Raw genomic sequence first — 27,198 nt, 5'->3', positions numbered from 1 at the left:
ATCATTATTATTCCCTTTTATTTCTATTGACCCATTTGTCTTATGTCATTACTAAAAGGCTGAAATTCAATAAGAAAAATAAATGGAAAATTCTATTGAATTATTTCAGCAAAAATACGATATAAAAATCTCAACAAACATTCAGAAATGTAAATCTGTTTTTAAGGATTTTGATTTTTTTCACAAAATACCGCAATAATGAAATTTATTGAGAGTTACCACAGACAAAAAATGTCAATTTGTCTTTAAAAAGTGTCACTAAAGATTTTCTCTGAAATTCTGCCCACTGACCCATGTTAGTTTGTGTTTTACCATCACACACATCCATCACAGCGTCCAGAATCATATCAATACTTGCCCATTTCCCCAGCTGAGTAGATCAATTCATTTAAAAGGAGCCACAGCCAGACATCCGTTGCAGAGATTAGTGCATATATTGGCCAGTCATCTGATGGAGGGTTGAAGGTTCATTAAGTCAATGGAATCCTTAATCAATAGGCAAACTTTAAGTCTAGGCTTTTATGGGGGACTTTCTGCTTCAGATGTATTTACACTGGGATGGCATGATGCACTGAAGAGCCAGTTTCTCATTTCCATGATGTTTATATTGCATTTCGCTCTGTGTATTTTGTCCTTGGCAAACAGTGGTTCTCGCAAAATGCTTGAAATATTTGTAACAGGATATTTCAACCAAATATTTGGAAAATGTTTACAGCTATGTTTCATAACCTTGCTGCTGTTATGAGATTTTGAACTCCTTTGGGTATCAGATGAGACTTCATTGGCGTTCTGCTCTCAAAGCAAACTGGAGATCCTTGATGGTTAAACTCAGCTTATAAGCATCAATTTCATGGCTTCATTCTGTTTCAGCACGGCCCAAATGACAGTAGGTGAAAAGTCAGCCCAGCTGGAGGGGTTTTGTAAAATCCAGGAGCTCAAGTTTCTTGCAGTCCGGCATATCCCTCTCCAGTTAAATCACGGGGCACGCTCTGGCTGTGATTCTTAAGTGTCACTTGTGTCCACCTGAATTATTGTTTGTGTGTAATGCAGGGGAAGAGCTGGGATGCAATGAGAAGTGGTTGTGTCCTCTGATTGATTGTTAAGTGTTGTCCAGGAGCCATTGCCAGACTCCACTTAACGGCCTGCACAGCAGAAAGCAATCAGTGGTTGTTACTAAGGGTCTCGTGGGGACGGCCCCGGTCATGATTGATCTTCAGTGGATCTCTAAAGATGTCTGAGAGAGCTGGGTTTCACTGGAGTGGTGTTCAGGTCAGGGGGAATGCCCTCCAACATCACAACTGAAAACTTTTCTCGGCACAAATAAAACTCTACTTTCTTTCTCCCCCGCACCCAATGTAACTTTTCCTTCTGTGGAGAAAATGAGACATGCCACGAGTGCCTCTGCCATTATGAGGCTTTTTAATTGGCATGACAAATGGTGGACACTTGCATACATCATTCATAAGGCATGTTAATGGCAAATTACTGCATGAAGCAGTGGATTATAGTCAAATAGTAAACCCCAGTGGATATATTGAATGTCTCCAGGCACTACCTGAAGACACACAACACACACACACACACGCACACAGCCGGCTGTAACACCAGGCAGCAGAGCTGTCTGCTCTCCAGTGGTGTGTCAATGTGTTCAGTGACCACAGCGCCTGGTGTTAGTCTCATTACAGAGGGATCAAAGGGACATGAGCTTCATAGCAGCGGGGACTCTCTTCAGCCCCCCCTAGAAGCAACTCCTCCTCTAATCTCAAAGGTCACGTTTAGTCATTCAAATATAAAACAGCATCACATCACTTTCACCCATGCAACCTGCTCGAGTTTTCTCCTAAGCAGATGTTAAGAGAAAACTGAAAGAAAAAAAAAAGAGTACCTTAAAACTGAGTATGTGTGCGGGGGGGAGAGAGGTCAGGATATGCTTTAATTTAATCAGTCGTTAGCATCTTGAATTACCAGCTTTTTTATAGCTATATGTAACAGCTTTTAAAGTTGTAGCAATATACATTATGATCACACTGAACCCTACATCCTACATATTAAAATAAAGAAGTGTAGGATTTAATAGACTCACAAAGTAGGTATGTCACAAAAAATATATTGTAATGTTGGTTTGAAATTTTTTATAGTACATTGCTCTTGACATCCTTATTACTTTTATAAACATTTGCAGGGAACTACATATTAACTGGCCGCTTTATTAGGAAAACCATGCTAGTAACAGGTTTGGCTTCCTTTTGCCCTCAGTACTGTGAACATTTTTCTTTTTACAGTTGTTTCATATTTGTCAGAATATCAATTTTGAGACATTTAAATTCTTGTCATTTGGAAGTAAGGTGTCCAAGAAGTTCCCTTAGAAAATATGCTGAAACATTTACAGCACAACTGAATAGTTGTAAAAGACAGGATGAGTTTATTCTTTCATAATGGGTTTGCTAAATTACAACCCTACTGTCTGGATGACATCCGGTGAAAGTGGGACTCATCAGTCCAGACAACTTTTTTCCAATCTGCTATTGTCCAATTTTGGCAAGCCCAAAGAAACTGTAGACTCAGTTTCCTGTTCTTAGCTGAGATACCGGCACCGATTTGGGCTGACTGCTGATGTTGTAGCCCATCTGCTGTTTGACGTGTCCTGAGAATATATCCTGCATACATACAGAAGATGTAATAAGTAGTCTTTGCCTTTCTATCATTGAAAACCAGCCTGCCTATTATCCTTTGAGTCAAGTTAAATAAATTCAACTTAAGGGGCCATCCCATGATTTGTTTTAAGGAATCTGGACTGAATTTTATAATTATTCAATCAAAACATAAAATGCTTAGAGCATGTAAAGCTGAACCACACTAGAAAGATTCCTTAATGCACAGGTTGGCATTTTATAAATCTATTATAAATTATAAATCTATTACATAAAATGTAATTAGATTTGTGATGCATCATATAAACTGGAAAAACTTGGATTGAATTTGTGTATTTAGATACACAAATTCAAATTCAAAAGTTGATTTGAACCAAATCCCAAATCAACTTTTTTCAGATAAACTATAAATTGGGCCTTAACCCATGTGTTTACAAATGGGGTCCAACTGACCCCACACACGTAAAACTTATATCATTTGCCACAGTCCTCCACTTTTGACACGTTTCACATGTTGTTGGGCAGCCTCCAGTAACAGAAAAAAGTCACCAGACGGGTCTGAAAAGTTGCTAAATAGAGGGACAAAGTTGCAAAGTTAACAACAGTGCTTCTCCTGACCACATGCTAGCTTAACAGTGTTGTGTCATTCACCAAAATGATTCGTTCAAATGAACAAATCATTTCGGTGAATGAACTGAAGCAAGTCACTGATTTGTTCATTTCTCTAGGTGAGGTCAGCGACATCATTGAATGGAATTGCATTCTGTGATTCACAGAATGTATGATAAAGATTCACTCAGGCAGTGACACAATGCCACTCCAGCACAGTGTACTGCGAATCAGAACGTGATCCGGTCGCTCACTCACAGTACAGCAGGATATTGTGAGTGAGTCGTGTACCGCACGAATCAGGGTATGGATGCTGTCTAACCCCTGAATCAAATATGCAGGCATAATGCAAAGCAATATAATGCTTCACTTCATGCAATATGCTTATTTTGACTGAAGACTGCATATTATGCGAATGCATTTCCAGCCTGTCAAATAAACAAGTAAATGGTATGTTAAGATAATGGAGACTGGGGGGTGTGTGCGTTTGCTTTTATGTCTCTTGACACAACATTAACTGTTAGCTTGGAGAAACAGAGTGAGCAGCACTGTGTTGGACACAGCGCCACTCCAACACAGTACTGTACGCAGATTGTGCTGGAAGAAGCGCCGTTTCACTCTATCAACTGTGTAAATCAACTTGTGAACGGATCATTTTAATGTACTGACTCTAGAGATTCAGTACACTCAAATGAACTTCGGCTCCCATCACTCTTGGTTGACCTCTGCTCATCCCAACACTTGACCATGCCCCTCAGTGCCTCCTAAAATGCCCACTTTGGTGGAATTTTTCAAAAATTTGTCTGGGATTGTTTAGATTGTATTTACTTCCACTTTAAGGTTCTTCAAAACAAAGTTATGATTTGTGAAACCTTTATTTTTGTGAAATGGGTATTCTTAGTCTCACTTTTGTAAATCATGGGTGGCATTCTTGAAATATGTGCCACTGACCCTACTAATTAGTCCTTCATCAACATCAGAAAAACAAACCGGTCAGCCCTACTTTTTAGTGTGAAGGCAGACACCATGTAAGTAGGCCCAAGTGGGCAAGGGGTGAAATGGGAGTCAAATGAGTACATAGTGTGTATCTCCATGTTTTTTTTTTTTTTGTTTTTTTTTTTTTTTTGTATTCTGGACAACAACTTAATTAGAAATGATCCTTCAAACTGATAAATCTTTATTAATAGGTCGTTTTTAATTTCTGTTTACTGTGTGTCTTTCCCTTTTTATGTATGTCTTGTTGCTATCCTCATATGCTGTCTGCAATTAAAATTACTTGACTGATTTTTGTCACAAAACGAAGCCCTTATTCTTTCAAATGACACAGTGAGTGGACAATGATGGTGACAGCTAATAACACTGTGGTGCCAACAGCAGTTCCTCGGGATCTGAGCAGCTGTTCTGCACTCTATATTGGCCTGTTCTTCAAGGGGAGGGAAAAAAAGAGCAACCTAGATGAGAATTTTGTGCTTCAGTGGCTATTGAAAGATGAGGCAATAAACTGCTAAACTTGAGTAATCACACAGTCCCTCAGGAATTCCTCAAATGGGGATGGTCAAAAAGCTTGAAATTTGAGCCCCACGCACACGACCCGGGCTTTAACATTTGATGAGATTCATTATTGTACAGAGCTGAATACAAGTGTCTTTGATTACAGGGCCCACCATTATATTTCCCTACCAGTGTGCATTTCCATGCAAGAAAGTCAGTGGGATTAAAATCTCAATTCATTCCAGTCAATTCTCCTGTAACAAGATTTCTTTAAAACCAGGCAGAGAGGAAAATGGACTCGAAAGCACTGAAACAACTAGACCATAAATTATAAAGATGTGCTATCTGTTAACTGAACACACCTTTAGCTTGCAGATGCATTATTATTTAATGTTCAGAGGAGTTGGTTTTATGTAAATTGGAGTCTTGTATTCTCTTCTGCCCCCTTCTCAATGCCAGGTACTTCCGAACCAAGCAAAGGGGAGAGATTATGCAAAGCAATTAACATATGAAAATAACGTATTAATATACTGTCTCTGAACTGTATCCAATCAGTTCCTTTTCACTGGTGTGTGTACAAAACAATTAAAATTAAATTTATACTGCTCTTCCTTAACATATTCTGCAGAAAATGGAATCAGTGAGCAAACGCTGACAAAAGTTTTACAGGCCTGTGTTTTTCCTTAAAGGCACACTGACTTGGAGAATATTTATAAGACGCCTTGCTAATAAATTCCAGTCTTTGTTTCTCCCTAATGATGTGTGCATCTGAGACAAAGCACTGAAATCCATAGCGGTAGCCAGGTGCTAATGAATGGCTTACATTATGCTGTCCACTAATTACTACTGCACCATAAATAAAACACAAGACAATCAATTAGTGGTAGGCGTGTGTTTGTTAGTCACGGGCAGCAAAGATCCTCCAGGCCAAGGCTTTGCAACAGACCAGCCTCTTCAGGGTGTAATTCTGCAACAGATAGGATGAATTCAGATAAATCATACTCTGAATCTTAGCAAATGCTAAGATTCAGAGGCAGTCTTCAGGCAGTCTCCCTCAGACGGATTACAGGTAAATATTATCAACAAAAGGATAAATGAAATTTTTGGATGCGCATGGAGTAGTAGGTCCCTTTCAATGATTACGACAAAAGAAAACCTCTTGGCAGTTTAAATTTAAATTGGGGAAAATAGCAGTGCTTCTTCTCCAAGCTAGCACGACACGAAGCCCAACCAGCTTCCCCAGACACCAACTGGTTAACATATCACCCTTCATCTGGACCAGAGCAGGCGAAATCAAAGTGCATTAACACTGCATGTAGACTGCACTAAATGAATTACACTGGCATTATGTGGCCTCTGGTCCGGCCTACATGCGTGGTAGGATGCATAATTTGTGCATTAATGTAATTTACATTTTAACACAGTCCTAAAAGTAAACTGATTAGTTGATAGCTATCTACTAATGTGCCAAAGAGACCTGCTTGTTACTTGCATCCAGAGAGAGGGCTGGGATTACGCATGACAAGGTTGGCCTTGCAGCAACATGGACAAAGAAATGATGCCTGCCAGGAGGACAGACAACGATCAAGTTTAGTGGTATAACATTTACTTCAAAAAGAGGCCGTTTTTCTTCTTTATTTTCAAGGACCTTTAAAAAGATCACACCAATAAGTAGTTTGGGCCATAACAGTAAATCCACAGGATAAAACAATAAGTTCTCAGGTATAGTATCTGCCTTTAGAGCCTTTTTGTTCCATCAAGAAAAACGTGTAAGATTTCAAAAAGTAGCTAACTGGCAAAGTAATGCAGTCAATGTATGCAATTCAAACCAAACGCTGCCACATTAAATGTCTTTTATCTCTGTCCCAGCAGAGTTTCAGCTCTTTCTTGGGACAAATTCTTGTCCCTGTGGATGACAGAAGTTTCCTTTCTTAAAAAAAAAAAAAAAAAAAAAAAAAAACAGAAAACAGTGCGACCGGGTTGCAGTCCCATGATGCAACGCTCCCAGTGGTTACATCTGCTCCATTCTTTCATCTTTCCCCATTGTTAGGTGGAAGCTGTCACATTAGGAGGAGAATCGTGGCTCCTTCCCACCCCCAAGTACCCCTCATTTCCCATTCCAGCAGTTGGCAGGGTGGCAGGCCTATACAAAGGAGCATGCACCAGGAGCGCAGAGGGGAGCACCGTTAGGAGGAAAAACAGTTTGGGAATTAAGGTCATTAATTTTCCACTTTCAAGGGCTGCCACACAGACGGAGATAAAGTCAGCATAAATATTCTGCCGAAGTTTCTCCTGTTTTTCTCCTCTCCCCATTTTCATCGGCAGCCCATTTATCTCCATGCTGTCAATTAGAGGCAAAAGCAAAGAACTAATTAGGAACTGTGCAATTTTAATTAGCTGTTTTGATAATTAAACTAATTGGTTCCCTTGTGTTTCTGCAATGTGTGCTAAGAACTTTTTGATATCTGGGCAGCAGATTTTCTATCCGCTGGTTAATTAGTCACTTTTGCATTAAAAAGGAGCCTTCCTTAATAGCCTTAATTTGCAGTTGAAAAGAGAATCTACCATCAATAATTTGTGTAATTGGTAACCGTTTGATTGTAATTTAGAGGCACGGCCGGACAGCTCTGCATGTCTAATTCCTAATGACTAGGATTAAAGTTGGATTAGCTGTTTGGGAAAGGGATTCACTCTCCCCTCTTCCCTACCCACCGAGTGACACCTTGTCGACATTTGATTGGTCATGAAATTCAAATTGACTAGATTGAACAGCGGGGCTTATGCTGGTTTTATTACTTTCTATATGGTGAGCCTGTCAGGTTACATCAAAAAGATTGCAGTGATTCTTATTTTCCACCCACCACGTGAGCAGCTCCATGAAGATGAGAAGGAAAAGTGGTTACAATTTATTATATTATGTGGTAAATCCCTTCTATCAAAGGTATTTATGTACAGCTGTGAGGAGAAAATATAGTCAAGATCAGCCACTAGGAGGAGCAACGCTCTCAGTGTAACAAAGTGCATCAGGTCTCATTCATGTATCTCCAAGCTTACAGGCTAAAATAACAAGCAACTAAGTACCCCTCTTTCATCACTGCATTTTTAGGTATGCATGTAATAAATGCTTTGTAAAAAAAATGACTTCTTGCAGTAGCAGAAACACAAAATAGATGCTTACAGGTGTCAGCAAGGTGCCAAAGAGCATTTGAACACAAAGGCCTGGATTAAAAGCATATCATTCAGCATCTTAACTGTCAGGCACAATCTCTATACTTTTACAAACCACAACCACGTCAGTAGTCTGATTAAAAAGCACGATTCATCCCACTTAGCCAGAATACAATTAAGGGATATGGCTTTAAAAGCCCAGCCCTGAAGCCTCTCCCTATTCCACATAAAAGGAGCACTCTCCACTGAGCTTTGCCTGTAAATATCATGTTTGATATGAGGTTTTAATCTGCTTAGCCATTCTGAACTATAGAATGGGCTCATCCTCTCCCTGGAACCTCTGTCCAATGGTTGTGTGCCTGAGGACGAATGGGAACACAACACAAGTGCGCTATCTGATTAGTTGGGGTTAATTACAGTGCACTGTTTTGTAGTGGTTGCATTTGAGAGCAGCCCATAAATAGACAGGCATGGCTAATGCATGCTCAGAAATGAATTCTAATTAACTGTGCATCAGAGGAGCCCGCTCAGGGCTTGTTGCTGGTATCCACTGACCCAGGTGTTGGATGTAGAGTAGGAGAGAGGGAGCACCCTAAGACACGGCAAGGAGCTTAGGGGTAACCTGCAAAAACATAACTTGTTGTGACTTAACACATGGGTAATTTGTATTGATGAGAACTATTTTAATAAGGGACCCTGTGAAACCTGTTCATGTGCTCTTATAATAATTGTTGAAGCAGTCCACTGAATGGTCTCCACTTTCAAATGTTAAATGGTTATTTGAAGCCGAGCCCTGATGACACTGAACCATTGTTCCCTTTACTTTTTCCAGTTTTCTGTGTGATTGGATTAATTATGTGTCACTCACTCAACGCTATAGGTCAGCAGACATACATTCTCGGTCATAAGTCATCAATCTATGCGACCGTGGAGATGAAAAGTCAAGCGTGTCAGCCAGAAAGCGGTACAGAGAGGGATCAGACCATTGATTTCAGGGCCAAACCAATCTTACCACAGCTTGCTGCCTTGAGAACTGAAATTATCCCTATGGGCATGGTACAAGAGGCTTTGTATCTTAGATTTGTAGAATAGGGCAGACATAATGTTAATTTGGGATTATTATCAAATGACTAAGCATATGCACTTCATACACTAGGTCAAACTGTTGAAACCAAATTGCAGGAGGATTTGAATTAAAATTAAAAAATTTTGTTTTTGCCTTTTACAATTTTCATCTCTAATTTAGACTGAAATATCTTAGACAGGTGTGCAGATAAGGATGCATAAGCTTTCTTCATCATACAGCACTGTAAATAAGACTGACCTCCACTAACAGATTAAATTCTACTTTGCTTTATTTGTCTGACCAAAATCTTTCAAACATTAAACTATTTTAATATGAAGCAAAGGTCGTTTTAGCTCTAAAAAAAAATAATTTTCAGAGTAAGATTTTTTTTGGGGGGGGGGCTATTGAAACCAACCTAATCCCATGTGAAAGGGTAATTCAAGTCCCATTGCTATACTATGAGAGAACTTTGACATTTTATTGAAACAATGTAAAAAAAAAAAAAATAATAATAATTTAAGCACAATCTGTTAACACAAAAAAGACTGAAATATTTCAAGAAGAATTCCATTATGCCCAAACTAAGTAAATTCAACACCTGATAGAAAACAGTGTCTTTGACATCGGTTCGTCTGTAAGAAGATTACAAAGCTGTTTCTAAGATTTAGGGGCTTCAACAATCTAGAGAGAGAGAGAGCTTCTACACTCATGGACAAATGGTAAACCCTTTCAGGAGTGACACGTTTACCAAATTTACTCCAAGAGCAAATCAGTGACTTTTCCTGGTTACAAAAAAACCCATGTCATCATCTAAAGTACTGAATGCCTGACTTGCCTTGGTTAAGGTCAGTTTGTATGGGGGCACATTCCTGCCATGATGTTAAGCAATCACAACGACAGTGTATATATTAATTGAGAGATCACATAGCTCTGATCAAGTTTGCATTTCCATTTACTTGCGGGCCCATGTAAATGCGAGTGGTAAAATATGCTCCTTTCACCCATCTGTATGCTCTCTCAAAAAACATTGTGCTGACTCTCTGTTTTGTGGGTGTGTTTGTCAGTTGGAGGTGATAACTCTTCTGATTGATCTGGTTGGCCAGAGTTTCAGTTGATAACAAGCACAGGTCCTTGTCTAAGAAGAAGAGGAAGAGGTGGAGAAGGACAAAGATAGCACACTTTTAACGCAATTGCTTGAGATTCACAACACGGTGTGAAAAATTGCACATCTCATTATTTACAGATTAGAACAATCTTTTTCAACAGTGGGAAATGCAGAACATCTAATTTTGGGGTTCTTTGAACATCTAAAACATTTGATAGTTTTAAGCAGTGTTGGCAAAACAAGACAGGCAAAATAACCAGCCAAACCTTTGACACCTAGCATAGCGCTGTTTATGTAGGGTGCTAGCAGCAACAATTATTGCCATATTTACTCTTATTATTATTAAAAGATCCTTGCAGGGATAAAAATCTCATTACATATCAGCAGAAAGTCATTTAAGGAACACTGTCACAAAATATTTGTGGTATATTTGCATATTTTACTGACTTTCTCTTTACCGCCAGAAGAGCAGGCAGGAAGTATAAAGGTCTGGTCATGTGACCATTCACAGCCGCTTTATTACATTGATATTGCTTAGAGATATGTTATTTTATTTCAAAACTTAAATTTGCTGCCCATAGCTAAAACAACACTTTTAGAGCTTCCAGAAGAAAAAAAAAAGTCTTGCAACAATTGTTTTCGGTGGAATTAAATGATTTGTTTTGGCATGAATGTAATGACATGAGTGTTTACTAAAAAAAAATAAATAAATACATTAACAGATGAGTTTCAAGGACAAAGCAATGCTGTTCAATAGTACAAAAGCCCTACTCAGATTTGCCACAGAACATTTTGATGGTTGACCAAACCTTAAAGAAAACATTGAGTAGACTAATAGGGTAATTCTATAATTATTTTGAAGGTTCTACTTAAACATTCAAGAAAAACAACATCATAGTTAAGAGTCAAGTGTTGTGGTGGTAGTGTGATGCTCAAACACACTTTGTTATGAAGTAGGCCAATGATCTGAGGTACATTTGCAGGTCCATTCATGACTGACTCAATAAAACAAAGTGAAGTTTTAAGACTGACTTCAAAGTTTTAACTTAAATCTTACTGATATGTAGTTCATGCTCAAAATGCATCAAATGTAGGCACAATTGTGGTTATTTCAAATCCTTGATGGGAGTTGTTGCCATCAAGGTTGGTGCAATCAGTTGTTAAGCTTAGGGGATAATTACTTTTTTTACATCAACATAGGTGCGTATCTCCAGCGGTCATTGGACGAGAGACAGGGTACACTCTGGACAGCTCACCATCACAGGGCTCTTTGCCCAATATGAAAATGTATTTCATTATCTGATACATTTGAGTAACAAAAGAAGAGGATACAAGAACTCTGTAAGAGGGTAATACACATGGCAGAAACATTCACTTGTAGAGATCTAGTACTGATAATGAACTGAAACAATGGAATAACTGGTGCAAAACGTGACAGAAGGCAAGGACAGACTGAGCAGGCTCACACCACAGACAGACAGCCTGCTGGCCGCTGACAAACCAGCGTTATTGTAGCTCCACTCCGCTCCACTCTCCTAAATGGCTAATCTTTGTTGGATCTCACCCTTAATTGGTTAACAGTCTCTGCAGGGCAAGTGAAAGTGGTGCTATTTAAGGCTCCGCCACGAAACAGCAACACTTTCATCTTGGCAATAACGGGCAACAATTATATTACCAGATTCGAAACTGAGCCCTTCTATCTAGCCACTAATCAAAAACGCGGCCCATCTGTTGTGCTCGCCTTGCTTTGAAACGGCTGCGTGTATGATGTATGTATGATAAGTGCGTCTGGACGCTAATTAGCGGCTAAACAGACCGCAATTAGACGGCTTCAAATCTGCGGAGGAAAGTAGAAGTCGGAGAGGAAAACAATAAGCGCATTTTGTGTTGACTCAAAGTCTACCAGGACGGAGCAGCATCACTCTCCCTCTCAGCCGACACTTACGCACACATTAACACAACCCCTCCACGTGCACGTGCGCGTGCTCTCGCTCTCTTTCTTTCCATCACGCGCATTCAGACTGGCAGGCAGCCTCGCATGCATGCGCGCGCGCCCGTGCACGCACTCACTTTCCCTTAGCTGTGCTTTTGTGTTTTGTCAGAATTAATGAGAAAAGTTCCCTTGCCCTAGGGGTAATTAGTGTCCTTGGAGTTAAATAAGCTAATACTTAGACACCTCTGGCACAAGCAATTATGTTTGTGTATTGAATAATTGATTCAAAGAGGGGGGGAAGGGCTGCTAATCAGATCTGAGCATAATGAATTGATTTAATTAACAGGGGAATCCGAGGGTCTCTGGAAACTGCGCGCATTTATTCAGCGGCAGAGAGGCGAGAGCGCGGCACACAAACTGGGAGAGAGGCGGCGCGAGTTTGCTTTTAGCAGTTGTCAGATTCGCAATTGGATTTGTTTGAATATATAGTTGCTGTTTCGGAGCAAATGAGAAGACGAAAAGGAGAGCATTAACACCGAGAGGAGAGAGCTCAGCTGGTTTTCAGTCCGAGCGAGTGATACGTCCGTGTGTGTGCACTCTTTTACGCAGATATACTCTAAATTTATCTCGCTTTTCATTGTTTTTTTGCCATTTTTTCCCCTTCGCATGGAATTTATCAAGGGCAACCGAAGCGGTGTTTATTTGCATTACAGTTCAGCCCGAAAAGGGGGTTCTCGTCGTGTTTATCGCCGCATTCCGTGTGTGAATTATTATTGATAGGAGGTGCAGAAAGCGATCCGTCTTTCCATGTTTTCTCGCTCCTTTTTTTTCTACCCCCTTTTTTTGGTTTAGCGAGGCGTAGTCTAGTAGAGTCAGCCGCGCGTTTCAAAGCCATTTCCAGGAGAAGCGGAGAGCAGACGGAGCGGTGCAGCCTGCTGGAGCCGAGGACGGATCGCCCGGGGAAGGACTCCTCGTTCCTCAGGACGATGGTGTTGGACAAGGAGGAGGGTGAGTAACATCCTCAGCAGCAGGATGCAATAATAACAACCCGGGGAAACTACTGACATTTTTACACGTTTGAAGTCTCCCCGGGTCCCGACCTCATTCAATCACGACGGGCTCCGGTCTTTTATTTGCTTGGCAGGGAAACATTTCTCCACGAAAGTTCAACAAATACACTGCCACCTCCAAACTGCCGCTCAGTTTGGAAGAGTTGCGTGTTTATTTCAGACCACGTTTGTTGTGTTACGTCTTTTTAGGGCAGTATACACCACTCCACACACTCTCCTCTCCTCTTTGCTCCTCTCTCTAAGTGCTTTTTGCGTCTGTGAAGTTGGCGAGGCAGCCTTTGACATCACACGGGATGGGAGATGACAGCGGAGTGCTTTTAACTTGATTGCAAATTATGGATAGCGCCGTGCGACGTTCGCTCACTTCCCATCGAAATAGGCCTTCTTGCATTACTTATCTATTTCAATGTATTCAGGTTAATGGGTGAGGCAGTCTAATTAATTTTAATTTGAATCAAACTTGCCTCTAATGACGTCCCATTTTGGATGAAATGCTCAGATGCACTTTCATTTATTCAGCATGATATCCACAGCAGCCTCACTGAAGGTTTTTATGTGTTCTGAAAAGGGGGGAAAAAAACTCTCTTTATTCTGCACCTCTTTAGAGGGATTGAGTGAATATGGACCACCTGCTGGTATACACAGTGACAGCCTTCATGGACCATATACCACATCTCGGTATATTTCTGCTGCACACTGAAGTTTATCCGCCTCATATGAAAGTAATGGATGCATTTGGAACACATTATTTATGATTGAAAATGGATATTTCATTTGTCTTAGCGCTTCATCCTTACACTTACACATCTGAGAACCAATAAAAGGATTGCGGTGCAGACATAAATTGGTCTGTCTGGCTCAGGCTATGTTGTGCTAATGTACTCAAATTAACTCAACTGTAAATTGGCCCCTTCTTCGGATGTCCATCTTGCTAAAAGTTCCCCATATGATTCACGATTCGGATTGCTTTTAGCAGTTATTGGCTAAGCAATATGGTAAATGTACAAGGTGATGCAAATGGCATTAGTGGGGAAAGGATGCACAGGAGCATGTAATGCAGTCAATACTACATTAACTACTGATGCCCAATTACAGAAGCAGGGAGAGAGGCTTTTAGGAGCATTAGGACTTGCAGAAAAGCTGAGATCACCTGCTGCTCATTGCCTAAAAGCTTCACCCTTTATTTGCTGGGTACAACCCAGGGCTTGAGCATATTCTCTTTTTTTGGCCAGGTTGTCAACACAGCAGGCTGGCCCTGGTCTCTTTCACTGTGGTGCCCTCTTAGCGTTTATTGGCTCTAAAGTTATAGGGTTGTCAATTCAACCTTCTTGTCTAATGTATCCTCTAAGTGCCTGCACAAATACACATGTGCAGCGAGGAAGGCGTGGGTTGGTGTTTTTGGGTGGCCAGGTGTGCGATGGCTCCGTGCCTCTTGATTGATTTTTTTTTTTCATACACCGGTTTGTGTTTACACAAATAACTTTTCTATTCCGGTTTCAGTATTTTCCAAGCGAGAGCTCACCGGGTATTCTACTGGTGTGTTCAAAACTGCGATTTTAGCCTGCTCCAGTGTATTATTGCTGCTTGTCTGGTTTTAAACTTAGCAAAAATCTGCAACAATTTGAGCTGCAGAAGCTATTACAAGACATTAAACTTTGTGGGACATTTTTAGAGGAAATTGGGTTGATAGTTTATTGCTGGCCAAGAAAAACAGATCTCAATACATGAACTGAAATCTGCAGACATGCACCAGTTTCACATTAACTTATGTAGAGCCAATGTGCCGTTTCGTAAGCTAGGGAAGTTTTTGACATTTTGAATGTCTTTTATGGCAGGCATTGCATGCAAACTGCAAACTATTTACTCTTTTAAAGGGTAATTAAAGTATGAACTTATAATTTAAACAATTCTGGAGAGAACTGAGAGCACTACGGATGACTGTAGAAGGAAAACAGGCACTGCTCTTTGAAATGACCTAATATGCGGGCCATAGTCGATAATGAATAGCAACACATGTACCAAAATATTCTGTGTCAACATTTTACTTCACCCTGTGATATCAGGCTCCAATTTGCCTCTAATTTGAAAGGAGAAAAAAAAAAAAAAAAAGCAACTCAGCCATTTTCTCTTTTAACTATGGGAGAAGAAAGTGGGTGCACGCTGAAGGCGTATTTTTGCTGAATATTAACAGAACCACAGTTTATTTCCCCTTAGAGAAGGGAGCAGAAAGGAAAATCCTCCAGCTGCTGATAAGTTTCTGGTCACCTTTGTGGGTTAATTTAAGATCCCGTTATCATCCTGTCCACTGGAATTTCTACATTCATAACACATGTGATTGAAAAGCAATGCTTCAGCTGAATACAGGCTTGGCAATCTGTCGGCCGCTGTAATAAAAGTCGGGCTTCAGGCTCCGATATTTATTTTGAAATAATAAGAATTGCTTCATTCTTTACCAGTGTTGCCATGGCAATACTGTCTCGTAGCGATGTTATATTGATTTAGAAAGTGGACAGTAATATTTCTTTTCTGTTATTCAGTTTCTGAGGGTTGATTTCTAATTTCCAGCTGGAGATTACTTTTATATGTTCCTTAAGTCTTTTTTTCCACTTTTTTTTTATTTAACAGAGGAATGCAATTTGCTCTTTTCTATTTGCCATTTTCTCAGCTTATTGGTTCGCTCAGGCTTCAAAATTAAACTTGCCCATTTCAAACAGTGAAATTACGTCTCATTTTTCTGCTGTAGGCCTTGAAGAGTATTAAAAACACACAGCTTTGTTTGATTTTTTTAAAGTCAGGAGCTATATATATATATATTTTTTTTTTCTTAATGTCAATTTGCTCTACTGTAATTTTATAGTAACTTTTTTTTTTAATGGTTCTAATTTCAATCTGTGCAGATCTCTTATATCCATTGCATTGCATTTGGCTAAATCTACATAATTGATAGAAATGCTTACAATGGATTGACTGCTACCAACGCACGCTGTCAGGTCACCCTAAAGCTGCTCCGGCTGTTCATTCTAGCTAAGCTCAGGAGAAAAATGTCCTACAAAACCACATTAATACCATTTTCAGCCTTGAGTGTTTAATTTAATCTAATCTGAGTCTGATATCTCACAATTGCAGAATTCTCACTAGAGACAATTTCATCTCGTCACTACTAAACCTCTAGATCCCTATCAGCCCTGATCGTTTCACATTTTACGAGTGCGGCGGATCCGTATCATTTCCGTGATCTAAAGTGGAATTCAAAGGGACCGAATTGAGACTTGAGAGACACGTTTTAGTGTGCGCACCCACCTGCCTTGGATGTAAATGGCCGCACTCATCAGCACTGTGCACAAACTCAATTATGCATTCTTGAGCTGCAAGAGCATCTCTTTTATTACTGCCAGAAGCCACATGCTGGTCATGTTATAATATACAGATTCCCAGCAACAAGATGTGTGGCTGCAACACAGGTGGCGGAGAGCAGATCATCGCTGCTGGATCCTACTATAATCTGGCCTACTGTTTTTATTCACTCCGAAGGATGTTTTTAAATATAGATGAAGTTTGGGCATCGAGTGAAAGAACATATACATAGTGGAAATCTTGAGAAATTAAGAGCATTAGTCACATTACATCCTGACAGGCATAAACAAATGTTTATATATAGTTAGTTACTGCTCTGCTAGAATCCATTGGAAGAAGGTCTGACAGCTACCTGTCACTGTAAAGCTGACGCATGAGTTATGTTTGACAACACTCTTGTCAAAGTGTTAAAAAAATAAGTAGAATACACAGAGTGATGCTTCTACAAATATACATGTACACATCTCCTTCAACATTTCTCCATCTTTTTGTTACACGCTGTTAAGTTATTTATTGACTGCCTTCTGCTCTGACTGGGAGTTATGATCTACTCTGTTAAGGTTACTCTTCACTCTGTGAGAGATTTTTTTTTTTTGTCCCTGTCATCACAGGCGAAGAAAAAGTAAGCATGAGAAAGAGGGATGACCTGTTGCAAAGTTACTGAGGTGATACGTTGAGCTGATTCTTAAACTACACTTTAATCAGCAACGATTCCTCAGTAGCTGAGACATATTTCTCAAATGGTGCTATAAGAGCATAATTCATATCTAAACTGGATCCTAAATCTTCTTTGCCCTGATGGGTCTCAAAGAAACCAGTCTATCTTCTTTAGTGATTTTGTGCATAGTATTGATTTGCTTTTTAAACAATGGCCAAGAAAAGTCGTGGAGTTTGTGCAGTCCGAAAGCTTGAACTGACATGTTTTAGATTCACAAATACCAGGTATGACACCTTGAAAGGCGCCTGTGGAAATTTCTGTTTTGAGGGAAATGGTAGGAGGTGAATGTCGATCTTCAGAAAACAATACGTTTTGAAATCCAGCAACGGATATTTTTACAAAAGCAGGCCTATAATAAGTTGTGATAAACATAAGCCTTTGATAACAAAAGCCTAGGTGTTCACTTATGATACAGTGTAAGTGTTTCAAGTACCGCCAACATTTAGGCTGGCATGTTTGAGTAGGCGTTCTCTTCATTGCCGAAAAGATTTGTGAAAAAGCGAAAGAGAGCCAGACAACCTGTTAGTATCCAGGTTTTTGTTGAAGTATTTTGGTTGAATTAGACACATGGTTGAAGTATACCAGTCTTCTCTCTTGTGCGACGTTTGTTTTTGTTTTTGATAAGATTGAGTTCATTTTATATATGTTTTGCAAATTATTTTTTGTACATTGAAGTGTCAAAACTAGGTTATTTAAAATGTTTATCACTGATTTTTTTTTTCTTCCATTTTCACAAGTGCAATAAATGTTTATAGCAGTTTAAAATCATTATAGATGGACTGTTCCAGTCCATGTTTGACTAGTTCATATGTAGAGACACTGTGTGATATTAGTAAAATAGGACATATTATTGTTAAATGTTTCCATGACATGACGTTTTATAAACTACTTATCAATTTTCTAGTTGCAAAAAACGGTGTCATAGTTCTACATTTTGATTGCTAAAGCCAACAACAAGAAATCAAAATAAAAACAGTAAGTTAACCAATACAAAACTAACTGCATTAATTATCAAAAACTAACACAGTTATTTTATCCATAGCTAATCTTACTTTTTCACCTTAAAGTTTATTTGCCATCGCACATTTGTTTTTTTCTATGAAACGGCTGACTTTTCAAATCAGTAATATTCTCTTGAAAAGAACACAAATCTTAATGCCATTTCATACCGCATCCCATATCAGATTGACTGATATCCAGAGATATATGACCGGCCAAAAATCCTGTCAATTCCAAGGACAACAGCAAAAAAATATTTTTCCTGACAATCAATTCCTCCAATAAGATTAGCTATTCTGATGATACATTCAGTTTAATTTAAAGAAGACATTTCAGGCCACTAATTAGATTTTTCTTAAGATTTTACATACTGAATATTTCACAGTATGATTTTTTTTTTTTTTTTTTTTTTTTTTTTGCAATTGTAATTTATTTAAGTTTCTTAAGGTACACTATGCCACCCACTGGCATAAATAAATTATTCTGGCTTAAATTCAGAGAATTGTAATGTGTCTTGTTTTGGCACACTTCAGCATGACGCATCCAGTATGGCCATCATTAGATGCACAACAAAAGCTGCATCGCAATACGACACTGCCAATATGCAATTCTCTTTACACATTGTAGGATTTCCCATAATACATTTTGGCCTCAAGCTTTATTAAAAAGTTAGTTTTAAATTTCTCACAGCTGAGTATGTCAACCTTCTGACAGTGTGCAGGTTTGAATTAAGCTGTTTATTTTCTTAGCAAGCATGGCTTCTGAACTGAGAGGAGATGTGGCTGGTGAGCGATTTTTAGCTAGCTTTACCTAGCTGGCCAACAAACTCGAAGGTGAATCAAGCAGCAGTAAATGCATGTTTAAAATGTATACAAAATATAAACAATATTAATAGTAGTAGAATATGGCTAAAGTAGACTTCTGTTGCATAGCCACTAAATACATCACATTTTGAAACAGAGGTGAATAAATACATCCTAGAAACCATAAAAACAGAGCGTCAGCCCCTTCATGCAGCTCCAGTCCTTGATAGCTGCTGTCCTTTCAGTTTTAGAAGTGCCTCTGCTCCAACAGATCTGCTTTTAAACTTATTCAGAGGCTTGCCAATGAACTATCATTTGATTCAGGGGTGGTGAACCAGGAAGAGACCTAAACCATTCAGGACACCAGGACTTAAGGACCGACTTTGGACACCGCTACTTTACAGGAAGGCGATGTTAGCTTTGTTGTGGTGAACTGCTAACAGTTAGCCAGTTGCTATGTTCTGACTGTGTTTACAAATCATTCACTGTTCAAAATGAGTTGGGTGCTTCTTAGCGCTTAGGTAATCCAATGTTGTCGACTTGTTTAATCTGCCACCTTTATCAGTTGACTGCTGCTAAAGGCCCTTCTCTCTAATTACTCCAAGAACTACTTCTTGTCTTACTTTCAAATAAGAGTCTCAAACATAGTTACAGGGTGTCGGGGTAAAATCCCTCACGGTCATATATGGGGTTCATAATAATTGCTTGGTCTAACTTCACATTGACGAGAATTATCTTGGCCTTTAAGTATCTCATTCATCAAATTGCATTACACTAATTTTTGATTCATTGATCATCCAAACAAAAGAATAGTCAGAACAAGCCTTATAAACATTTATCCAGCAGTAAATTACATGCAGGGGGTCACTAGTTTGACTGACACACCGGTGAACTAATGAAGTGTCACCTGCAGATAAGCAAAGTTAAATCTCTGTAGATTCTCTAGAAACATTGACAGAGAATACATTTTGTTCTGTCGTGTTCAGAATCTGCTCTCAGAAACCCTCCTCTGTGCAACTATTGTTTTCAAAATTCCCCATCCTTATTTTCTGTTTGCTTCTGTCTGTTGTGATGGTAAATATCTCACAGTATGACGGTGTTAGCTGAGCAGCAGCACTTTGTTTTAGTGTGTATAAGGAGCCGACAACCTCCAGGGGCTGCTAGTGAGACTGAAAGTGCCACAATCTCACTCTGGACAAATGAGTAATGCTGTGCTCAGTTTTCCTGCAGGTCAGATATGTACTTTTCTTTTAAAACCAATTTAATCAATTTAATATAGTCATCTTTACTTATCCTTACCTGAGCAGCTTGAGATGCAGGTCAGTGTAATTACACTTAGCCATAAGCAAGAGGTGTATAAGTTGTATTTTTATCCTCACTTGATCATTTGTAATTAAAAATCTAATTAATTAATTCATGTACACCATAAACAACAAATTAAAATCTCCTTTAAGCCGTTTCACTCTTTCAACCACAAGAATTAAAAGTACGACGAAGCTTTACGAGATTCTTGAGGTCTTATCAGTTATCTGGGTGGTAAATAGAAAAGCCCGGAGTCCCTTTTCATAAATAAGATCCAAATTGCAGTGGAATAACCTCTCCTAGCATGACCTTCAGTAAATAAAATCTTAAATGGCTAATTAAAACCTGTGTTTAAACCAGGTTTCTCAATGTCCCTGAGGTCTAATAGATGAGGTTGCAATCATTGAAGTTGAAGATTTCATCAGCGATTAAGTGGGGTGTTTGTTGCTCATAATTTGAGTGGGTGATGCCATCCGCACACATTCCCAGTGAACTTAATGTGAACTTTAAACTTGTTTCATGGACATTCAGCTGCTCTTCCTCCATCCTGTTCTCTCTACTTTTCATTTTATTCCAATTCATTGCACCAGATTTTTATGGCTGAATTACCGTTAGAGTTTGACCCATAACAAGAATTACTCCAAGAGAGAAAAAAAAAAGTAGTCATTTCTTGTAATTAAAGATATAAAACCATAGTCATAATTGCATTTTGAATGCCGTAAATGATGTTTCTTTGAGTTAGTGGAACAACAGGAAACAGAGCATAACATAGATTGTTCATAAAGGGCCTTCTCTCTAACTGTGCACCCACCCAGCCACCCTCATTATTTACCCCATCAGCTGTGGGAGTGGGATGCTTGAATGACGCGCTGCCAAATAACTGCCCCCTGTGGGGAATTTGCATTATTCACGATTAAAGAAGCTCACACAGTGCGTCACAGTATGGTGTTCCTCCTTCCCCTCCATTTTCCAACATGCTGAGGACCCTGAATGGCACACCTGTCTCCTGGCATATCCTTTGAAATAATAAGTGCGTGGTAATTGCTGGGGAGTGGGAAGGATTTTGTACATCACTTCCTGACCTCATGAGTGACAAACTTTTAGAGGGGCTGCATTTATTCCTTTCTCAATGCATTTTTAATGTGGAGTAAAAAGTGTTGGTGCATTTTGTTCTGGACGGCAGGAAAGTGGCTGTGACAGGTCTAATGGTTTTAGATTTATTTTTTTATTTTCTTGGGGATTCAGAGGGTGGCAGATGTGATTACCTCTCCCCTCAAGAAAAGTTTACAAAGGCAAAGCAGAGTAAGTGGTTTCAGAATAAATGTTTTTTTTTTTTTTTATTCTGACTGGGAGTTAAATTTATTTTAGCATTTTTTTCTGGTAAATGATAGCTGCTGTTGACCAAAATAATGGCAAAAATCAGGTTTTTTTAATGTAGATACCTTGCATTAGCAAGAATGAAAGCCCTGAAGCACCTCCACTGATGATTGGCTGGAACAAATCTTCTTTTTGCTCTGCCAGCACTCTGACAATCTTCCTTTGCTGTAAGAGCTCTCATGGGTTTATTCGTGGTAAAACTGCATGATAAAAATCACAAATGTTTTGTGTCCCGTCTCCTCCTCCTCATTCATCTTATTACCTCATTTTCTTTGCCCCCATCTCGCTCCTTTTAACTCAAGCGTCGCTGTTGACAGCTTACCTTGCAGAGCTCCCACTGTAACCTACTACTGAGCAACCAAGTGCTGGAACACGTTGCCTTCTGTAATAATTTGGAATCTCTGCCAGTTTCATGTCTTAAAAAAACAGGAGCAATGAATTTAATTAGAAAGCTGTTGCATATCTCTGTGATACATTTCTTTTAATTAACCCCAAGTGAATAAATTAAAAATAATAGGGGGCTGAAAAGTGTGGAAAAACACCCTAATGAAGTTTTCCGTTAATTGGGATGAAGTCTGTAGCCAAACCGCAGAGAGCAGTGCGCACCAGGAGCTAACAATGCCGTCTGTAAGCCCCAGAAAGGGGGAAAAAAAAAAAAAAAAAAAGGGCCCAGGGCCTTCATGCTGACTTGAAGTGTAAGAAATGCACCTCTGACGTGATGGAAATGACCGTGGGCTGGGAGAAAAGGCAGTCCTGTTCTGGGCCGCTCTGCTGAGACTCCCCGTGCCGCGCTTGAAGCCCGGCCAGTGTTATTGCAGTCCTAATGCGGCTGACTCATTTGGAGCGGATCAGGAGTAATTATGGTAGGGAAAGTGGCTGCCGACCGTGGGGGTCAGGACACTTGTAACATGTGAAAAGAGCAATTATTCCAGGAGACAAAACCCTCCCTTATCCCGGCCGGTGCCAGGGTCAATGCAAGGGACGGCTGGGCTTCGTTTCAGCGAGGCTTATTAGCCACAGCAAGCTGCAAAGTTTGAGAGAGTGCATCTTGTTAATGAACAGTCCCCCTGCACCATTTCTGTCTGCTTTCTCTCCCACTTACTGTGGGTGTTAATTATGTCATAATCATAGTGGGCATACAGTCTCAGAAATCACCTCACAGACCCCAGCATTCATACACAACCATCTGGAAAAGCAGCATGCTGTACAGTAATAAAGAAGGTTCTTACAGCAAATTATAAGGGGAACACAGTCAGCTTGAAATGTAATATTGACTTGGGCTTTTGTAAGAAACTACCTAATTTGAAGGGAAGAGTGTATGGATGTGTCTCTTTCTGTGCTCATGCATAGCTTTCCCTTTACTCCTTCCATATGCTCCAGCTAACGACAGGAACACGAATCAGTGGTCTTTGTTTATCGCAGAGAACATTCTCATCAGGCTGCTTTCAGCCGACATGTGTATTCCAGCTGATATTATTGCCAGATGTCTTGTATTTTGTCTTGCAGACTGAAAAACATGTCTTTGGTTGAGTTGCAGAGATTTTGGAAACTGATTTCCGCATACAATAGCGAGACATCTGCATCAGATCTCTATTAACCATAGTGGCCGACACCTTGGCCCCAGGACAACATTTTATTTGGGATTGCCATGGCCACAGCACTTACAGTGGTGGCTGAAACACAAAGGACTCGAGTAAATCGGCGCCTGAAGGCTGTAATCTCATGAGGGCCGATTAGAGTTATAGTAGTAGAGCAAAAACAGAGAATGTTTTTACCATTCTATACAGCAATGAGTATTATAGTAGAATATAATAGAATAACATGTGGATGCCTTAATCAGTTGTACGAGAAAATGAATTGTCACATTTTTTTAATCAAAGGTTATTTGTAGATCAAAAATCAGATGTTGTTTTGTTACTTTTCATTTGCTTCTCTATTAGTTTTCACTAAATCAAAACTAATAACTACTACTTTTTCTGAATATTAATACATTAACCAAAAGCATGTACCTGGATGTATTTTTTCTCCAGAATTTCATAAAAATTAGATGGTGTTGGATGAGCTTTGATGAATAAATTGAGTTGATCTTGTAATTATTTAATTTTCATTTGGATTTAAAGTTCCTCTCAATATGAAAGAACATTTTCTTCCTATTTAACACCTTACAATCCTAATGAAAAATCAAAATCAGACCTTAAAGGAAACTGAAAATTGGAATAGGCCAGGAAAAAGCTCTGTGTATTTTTTTTAGTCGAATAGTATTAGAATTTTGCAAAAGCATTGCCTTTATGAACATTGATTATTACTCTGATCTTAAGCAGAGCTAATGTTATCCATTACAAAATGATTTAGGAGTACAGAGAATCTCAGTTTTATTTACCTAACATCATGTAACTCAGGAGCCAATTCCTTGTTTTTCCACATGTCAGTCCTTCTCATGCATCTGACTTGTCATTCATTTGAAGTGACAAAGAAGAACCACATGGATAACAAGCAACTTAGTCCATTACCACCACCTTGTGTTGGTCTTCTAAGTTATATTTTTTTCGCCTCGAGCCAGTTAAGAGAAGACTCATCTAAACAGACATTGTTTAGAAAATGTTTTAATTATTGTTCAAAACTTTTACAAAGTTCCTCAATATAATGACTAATGTTGGTTTGGTTTTTGTAGAGTTTCTAGTTTATAGAGCTATTGTGAGATTTCTTTTGTGCAGCACTCATTTCAATTAATAGTTGACACTGATGAAGATAATGATGACAATAATGAGAAGTGCAAGTGCTCCAGATAAATGCAATCATTAAGTGAGGTGGTAGCCAATTTTCCCGCAGATCTAGGTTTTTGTGCTTACCACTATAGTGGCTAACCCCGTCTCATTCAGTGCAGCTGGGGGTTGCAAATTATGAGGGGTCCTTCAGAGAAAGGGCCACCCAGGGCCAACTTCCACCTCCCCTCCTAATTTGTCAGGAGGGCTGAACGGTTTTCGTAAGATCCTTTACCTCCCAATGAACCTCCAGAGTAGGCGTCACACCATGGAGTCAGAGCTTTTAACTAATCATAATGAAACGCAGAAGCAGATGTAACTCTTTGTTCTGCCGTTAAAGGTCAAGATGACTTCTTGCATTGGCAAAAGGGACATTGGGTTCTGATAAACACCATAAATTACTCATAAACCCCATAAAACCTGCAGCGTATTGCATAAACTGTTGGTGATGAATTGGTTCTGATGTTTCTTTAACTTTTGAGGCACAGCAGCAGAATTTCACAAGCAATGTGATGATTGTCGTCAATGCAGGAGCAGATGTTGAATCGGTAACCAGTCTTCCTTCAGATTAAACAACCGACAGACAGGCAGTTGATTGTTCTCTCAGGATACACGGGAAACATGTGTGTACATGATTGTAACATGTAGGTAAACACGTACTTGTTTTAAACTCTGGAGCCAAGTATTCTTACAAGGATGGCACAAAAATGCGGCTTCAAGTCTTTTTACTTGTGCGATATCGCTGCAGTAACTGCAATTTTTTTCATTTTCCAAACATTCCCTTGAATGATCTATGCTGTGTATTTTCTCTTAAAAACTTCCAATATATACAAAAAGCCTACTGGACTGATTTGGTTTTTCTGATAACTGCAAAAATGGAAGTGTAAATAGGGTAAGAGAAATCGGATGCTATCTATAATGAAAATACATGGTCTGACAGGCCGCTTGGGCTGAGTAAAACTAACTGTACATATTCTTTGAAGATGTAATCTTAAAGAAAGAGAGAGATGACAGGGCTTTACACACAGCACTAATGGCAAATTAAATTTCCCCCTCAGGAAGGATATTTGGCAGGGCAAGTGCTGTCTCTCCACTTTGAGGGGCAAAATACATCCCTGTGTTGGAGGAGCGAATTGTGATGTGGAGAGGCATGCTTTTGGTGACATCAAATGACACCGGAAGGTCAGTGGCACTTGTATCTGTTAAATGGAATGGATTAAGTGGAGGCTGCCTCTTCGTCTGCTTCTTCCTTTCATAATGCAACTTGGTTTTGTTGGGTTTTTTTTTTTTGTTTTTGTTTTTTCTGCTTTCTGGGAGTTGCCAGGAATTTGAGGTTCTGTTCTACTTCAGCATTACGCAGAGCGCCCGGAGTGGTGACAGGTGCAAGAAAATGTCTCATGGCATTAAGGGAATTGAAAAGACATTTACTTTACACAATCGCTTTCTTTCCTGTCACTGCTTTTTGTTTAGTAGGTTTTAGCTCCTGCTTGCTACACTCCTGTTTTCCAGAGGCTGTTTTTCAGGGAAGACATAAAACTTATGTTTGTTCCCAGCGATGGCTCTTCAGGCAGTGTGCAAAAAAATAAAATAAAAAAAAAATCTCTGCCACACTTAGGAGCAAAGAACCCAGCACGTATGTCTGTAGAAATAAATGTCAGACTAACTGCAAACACAGAACCTGGGTCATATTAGACACAAACTGTAGTGTCACTTTAATGATGCTGAGCAGGGTTTTAAACATCTACCAGCGGCTGTGAGCGGCACTCGGTAACTCCAGGATAGGTTAAGCTTTGTCCTTTTCAAACTTGATGTAAAACACACACGATATGTTAAAGGAATGTGTGGTGGGGCTGTGGTCTCAGCCAATTAGGAGTTGTTCCTCGGGAGGTGCAGGAACGACCTTTTTATATAATTAGTTCTCTTATTTAAAGCAAAGATTTTGAGTAGAATAACTAATTAGGTGTCATAAAAGGCAAATTAAAGATTTTTGTGATCCTTGAGGGAATTGCAGCTACTCGTTTTTTTTTTTTTCCTTCTTGCAGAACACAAGCTCCGAATCAAACGCACACACACACACACACACACACACACGCTCTCCCTCATTAAGACTGTTTTTAGTTCTGTAGAAGCCTGACAGGCGAGCGCTGTTGGCATACCTGCAGAGAGCTCCCCTAACAAGCCATGAAATACAGGTAGGAGAGTCCGCCCTTATCCAGTGTAGCTTGAATTTGAAGCTTTTTTAGCTTCATTTACGCTGAACATTGGTATTTATGGCAGGTTTTGTGATCCTAACGCAGCAGCTTTAAGGGGTCTGTTTTGGGGTGGCAGGTGGGGGAGCTGAAGGGCAGGCAGAACACTAATTGATGGCTCCCATCACTAGCTCAGGACCAATTAGCCTCTCCTTTCTACTTCTGATAAAGAAATAGAACAGCTCAACACCGCTCTGCTCCTTACTGACATATAAACCAGCGCCATAAATTTGACTAACAAGCTCTGCATTGTAATTCACCTCTTATGTAAAAAGGGAGGTACCTAATTAATTTACGTTCCCTGTAAAATTGATGCAAGAACAGAGAATACCTGCAAATCTAGATCCAATAATGCATTTTCTGAGTCCATTTAAGTGCATGTACAAGTGTGAAGGAGTAAGAAAAGCTGGCCAGAAACGGGATTTTCCTATTCCATGCAGGGTTTTGTGAAAAGCAGTGTAAAGTCGTTTTGAAAGAGGGCAAACTCAATAAAACTTAGCTGAGGAAAAACAGCAAGGAGAGAGGCAGTCCATTCGTATCT

At 39.5% G+C, this 27,198-nt stretch overlaps 1 protein-coding gene across 2 annotated transcripts in view; it reads left to right on the top strand.

The window, feature by feature from the left end:
• Positions 1-12,207: 12,207 nt before the first annotated feature.
• lmo1 (LIM domain only 1) overlaps positions 12,208-27,198 on the top strand; it is a 29,728-nt gene continuing 14,737 nt past the window's right edge. Inside the window, exons 1-2 of one of the 2 annotated variants that reach the window (XM_088004272.1) lie at positions 12,208-13,031; positions 25,467-25,590. In XM_088004272.1, coding sequence (XP_087860398.1) covers positions 25,578-25,590 — 13 coding nt within the window. In that variant the 5' untranslated portion in view covers positions 12,208-13,031; positions 25,467-25,577. The remainder of the gene's footprint in view (positions 13,032-25,466; positions 25,591-27,198) is intronic. The other variant, XM_015006722.2, reaches the window with a different exon arrangement.

This window comes from Poecilia mexicana, unplaced genomic scaffold, assembly GCF_051168715.1.
Source record: "Poecilia mexicana isolate PSO_F unplaced genomic scaffold, ASM5116871v1 scaffold_3, whole genome shotgun sequence".
NCBI lineage: Eukaryota > Metazoa > Chordata > Actinopteri > Cyprinodontiformes > Poeciliidae > Poecilia > Poecilia mexicana.
Note: the sequence above shows the minus strand (reverse complement) of the source record. Positions and strands in the feature narration are given on the sequence as shown.